The sequence below is a fragment of the Lygodium microphyllum genome, chromosome 6 (assembly GCF_053477565.2).
Source record: "Lygodium microphyllum isolate KBCC chromosome 6, Lygodium_microphyllum_v1.1.10, whole genome shotgun sequence".
NCBI classification, from domain to species: Eukaryota; Viridiplantae; Streptophyta; class Polypodiopsida; order Schizaeales; family Lygodiaceae; genus Lygodium; species Lygodium microphyllum.
In genome coordinates, this window is record NC_141140.1 from 65,476,486 (window position 1) to 65,480,928 (window position 4,443).

At 43.5% G+C, this 4,443-nt stretch overlaps 1 protein-coding gene across 1 annotated transcript; it reads right to left on the bottom strand.

Moving 5' to 3' along the window:
- Nucleotides 1-1,065: 1,065 nt before the first annotated feature.
- LOC148034638 (protein neprosin-like) lies at nucleotides 1,066-3,868 on the bottom strand. The gene is made up of 7 exons (XM_087680694.1): nucleotides 3,716-3,868; nucleotides 3,434-3,520; nucleotides 3,002-3,214; nucleotides 2,528-2,695; nucleotides 2,300-2,353; nucleotides 1,942-2,088; nucleotides 1,066-1,512 (listed from the first exon to the last, which is right to left on the bottom strand). The coding sequence occupies exons 1-7, from the start codon at nucleotides 3,866-3,868 to the stop codon at nucleotides 1,066-1,068; spliced, it is 1,269 nt and encodes a 422-aa protein (XP_087536820.1).
- Between the last annotated feature and the right edge of the window lie 575 nt (nucleotides 3,869-4,443).

The window sequence follows — 4,443 nt, forward strand, 5'->3', positions numbered from 1 at the left end:
GGAAGCTCTATTGAAATCAAGCTCCAATAGGAAATCCCTACACTTATTGTGTAGGAGAGAAGGAGAGACTCAAGAAGGATCAAAAGGTGCCAACTTCCAAGTTGTGCAAGTGTTAGCTGGTTGTATACCGTGCAAGGAACTGTGATCTTGTTCCCAAGATCTACAAGTTAAGAACTGGTTTATGTGTAACAGAGGAGCTTGCTCCTTATCAATAATCCCAAGGGGTCCACTAGGGTTTACCGTATGGTACCACGTGAGTGTAAGGGAGGGAGATTATTTAAGGGAAGGAATGTACATTTTATAAGGAAATGTCCCATAAATAGGGGGTAGATAAGGGATATTTTCATATATTTCTTACATGCAGGTGATGTCTCCTTAATACTACCAGTGAATCCCCCATGTCAATAATATAACTCCACAATGGGGGGGACTAGCCCATCTTCCAATCCCTAGTGTGTTGTCAATCTCTCTCTCTCTCTCTCTCTCGACCAAGATTAGGTGGTTCTCACGTTAGTAAATTAGTGAATTGCCAACTTAGATGAGAATGATGAGAAACAAGGATTATTAGTGGGGATAATCACATTATTAATATTACCAAGAGAAGAAGAAGGAAACGCATTCTCAACAATGAAAGATCAGTAACGAAAATCTCAACGGGCACCGATACCAACAATGTAAACAAGGATCGACAGCTTATGGCAACCACGGATAAAGATAATTAATGGGGTCCAATATACATGTTGTTCCAACTTCCATAAGTTCCACCTCGATAACACATGTTGTTCCAACCTCCGTAAGTTTCATCCTAACAACAAGTACTAGCTAATGATTGGAAAAGAAATACAAAATGAATAGAAGAGATTAAGAGCAGCTGGCGACCCCCCTTATTAATGCAGGCTAGGTTGCAATGATATCGATGTTAAAAAACATCGATATTCGAAATAAATTATCAGTGATCAACAAGCTGCAGTGCAAATATAGAGTTGCTGAATGTATCAAAATCCTGCGCCCCGTTGACTAATTAACTGATGGAATTGGTTGACTGCATGCATTATTATACGATGATCAAGCGCATTGCGGACTCTTGCCAGGCCCGCCAAAGAAGATCGTGGTCCCGTCAGCTTCGAGCACCTTGGTTTGGATGTCGTAACAATGAGGGAAAGGTGCGTAATTCTGGATCTCATTGGGTGCAACCGGATGCACGTCGTTCTGGGCGTCGACCACCTGAAGCGAGTGCGTGAACGCTGCTCGGTTGAGCCCCTCCTCAGCGAAATGGCCGCTGCCCATGGCAGTAGTCGTGTGCGCTCCGCCGATACGCCTGTTTATGATCTCGCCTCCCCACTGGGCCCTGTCCGCATGCTGAGACAGCCTCGTGAATAATGCTGATGGCCAGTACCCCACATTGGTTGGCCCGTACTTCAACCACCAGTTTCCACTTTGGGGATCCTGCATCATCGAGATCATGATGTAATAACTTGTCAGCACATGATTAAATACACTAATAATCGGATTCTAACTAGTAGGTGATCACTTACTCTAATGCTTCTTTACAGTGCTATTGTACGTGAGAATTACGAATTATGACGTCTGTTGATGATGATGATCGTTCGATCAGCATGGATGTAGCTATAGCTTGGCTTCATGTGGTACAACAGATGATCAGCCGATACAATACTCTAGAACGTTTGCGTGAGTAGTGTATCGACCTTAATTTGGTTCTAGACAGAATTATCTTGAACCCCCACGGAATTAGGCCTACTATCGAACAAATGAATCCTCAATATAGACTTTGAAATTGGAGGCGCTAATGTCGCCATCTTACGTATAAGTGTATTACAGTTTACTTGAAGGTCTACAGTCGTGATTGAAATGGAAGTCACTAATTCGAATTATGCTGCTGTGTCGGCTAATACAATTTGGATTTGTTCAGGCGCAGCTTACTTTGAAGATGGAAAGCGGGATCTCGAACGATGCTCCGTTGTAAGTCGAGACAGGGGCAAGAGAAGACCCCAGAGCGACGTTCGAAGCTACATGTACGAATGCGGAGCAATCCAAGTTGTAGCATCCTGTGTCTGTGTAGCCGTCGTTCTGCAACAAGTAAGTACACACATGCATGCATGAATGCTTTATTAATTAAGTCAAGGCATCTCGATTCTCTACCCACTGAAAGAAGATTTAAAGAGGCGTCGTTGATCATAGTCACGGTACAGTCGTTCATGTTCGAAAAGTGATGGACGTCAAATATAAAATTATTCATCATGGTGGAAATTAATGATGTATAAGATAAGATTAGTCTTACCGTCCAATAAGTGAAAAGCCTTGGGTTGGAATCTCCAAAATGTGCTGGAAAGACCTACAGAATATGTAGAAAAGCAACACATCAATATTAGCAATGGGCATCTTTGCAACCTCAAAATCGAACTTATAACAAGGTGATGTAACAAGTTACGAAGCAAAGCGACAACTGTGTATCTATGAATGTGACACGCTGGGAGGACGTATAATGAGTGGGTGTTGATGCACTTACAATCCACCCCGCCTCCACAGTGTTCAAGTCAGGTGCATTATACTGGCCAGCAACGACCCAGATTTGAGAGAGACTGAACTCGCCAGGATTCTCGACGAAAGGCTTCCAAATGCCAAGCGCCCCAGATGCTCCATGGAGGGGACCCCTGCTATAAGTAGTTGCCGCATACTATAGCAACATACGTTCATGAATGACTGCCGGATGTCAGCGACGTACCGTCTTAATGCACGTCTTCTCTCATAAATCAATATAATTTTTGGCGCTTACACAAAATTCGACAGGCTGTATCTCGTGCAAGGATGAGCGACTTATAGGGTATTGATGAGCTTAAACGAAGAGCCATATAAGATTCCAAACTAATTCTGGTCGATGCTCTGACAACATAGCTCATTGGATTTGAAGTATGTATGCGTACGAATATACATGTGCACTTCACGAAGATAACCAAGATTAATAATGTATATAAAGCCTTGCCTCGTGAAGAAAGCCGTCGGCCTTGATGCCAAGGCGCTTCATCTGCCTCGTGCGTTCGATGACGGCCATGGAATCAGTTGCTAAAGAGCCAGTGCGGAGAGGGACAGTGCCCAGGGGGCATGTGCCGTTATTAGCGTGCCAAACTTGGTCTCCATACACAGGTTTCCACCTGGCTGCCTCGACCTCCTCGGCTGTACTGGAGCTTGGGAACTCCTACAGATAGATATCGATCATCATCAACGAAAGATCAAGACTAAGGTTAGCCATAAGATTGAGTGACTCATTCACTTGACGGAACGTATAGTAATGACGTATGAATTCGACTGTATTGGCATTGTAATCAGTTCAACTAAAAAGCATGCAAAACTAATCATGATTGTAATCAGATTCCACTCGTGATAGGCATGCGCGTGGGGCGCCACGGCTGCCAACCTGGACGACGTGGCCCTTCAGGAGAGGGTGGTCGAGCGCTGGCTGCTTGTCACGCGGGATACAGTGGATGATGTCGCCATCGGGGCTCTGGACAAATTAAAGCCGGCAAATAATTACATTGTAAGCAAGCACCTCATGGGCATATATTAATTAGCGGCATTGTTTAAACTACTAGGCGATCACGAGTCATGAATTTCATGACGAATCGAGGAATTATATACGCAGCCGGGCCCCGGCTTTAAGGAGGATTACTTTAATGCTACTATGGTATTAATAACCAACCTGGATGCTCCGAACTGCTGCCTGGATCCAGCGGTCTCCCGTTTCACTGTGTGATGGGAAGGAATGATCAATGGGTCGTCCTGCATATCCGAGATCAGTGATTACCAGAAGAGCAGCCCAGATGGCTGTGAAGGTTACTAAGCTTCGCGCCATCGCGACCGCCATCCGTATTCCAATCATATGAAGAATCATGCTAATCACAAACCTATTTATGGGCCTCGGCCCTCCAGTGACCGGTCGGCTCACTGTCGGGACTTCCTCACAAATGGCGGTTTGAAACAAAAAATTTATTACATGGACAATCTTGCAATTTAAGACATGTATGATGCAACTTACTCAGTAGAACGTTCATTCAAAATGACAAACTCGATGTTTTTTCTCCTTACAAGTCGGTAAAATAAGACTCCACTTAATTTGCTCCAATAAAACTTTTTCTTATCGAAAGCCAAGGTGCACTCTGTCAATGAGTGTCTACATGTTAATAGATTATTATGTATTATGGGACAATAGTGTACCCCTACGAGTTGAGTGGATAAAAACTTTTCTCGAAGCAAAGCAAGATTTTATATTCATTTGAAATTTTATATGGAGGAGGAAAGATTTGAGGTCTTGTGCTTTTCAATGGAGGAATTATTTGAAACACCTTCTTGTAGAACACCTAGTGTTTACTCTCTTTCTTCTCACTCTTTTTAGTCCTATCTTTTTCAGCATTTCTTACTATGTTTCCT

Bases quoted from the DNA above. Each gene is read 5' to 3' on its own strand.
- LOC148034638 (XM_087680694.1), bottom strand. From the start codon at position 3,868: ATGGCGCGAAGCTTAGTAACCTTCACAGCCATCTGGGCTGCTCTTCTG. The intron at 2,354-2,527 runs GTAAGTGCATCA...CATATTCTGTAG, and splicing joins CTGTGGAGGCGGGGTGGATT to GTCTTTCCAGCACATTTTGG. The intron at 2,089-2,299 runs GTAAGACTAATC...TACTTGTTGCAG, and splicing joins GGCTTTTCACTTATTGGACG to AACGACGGCTACACAGACAC.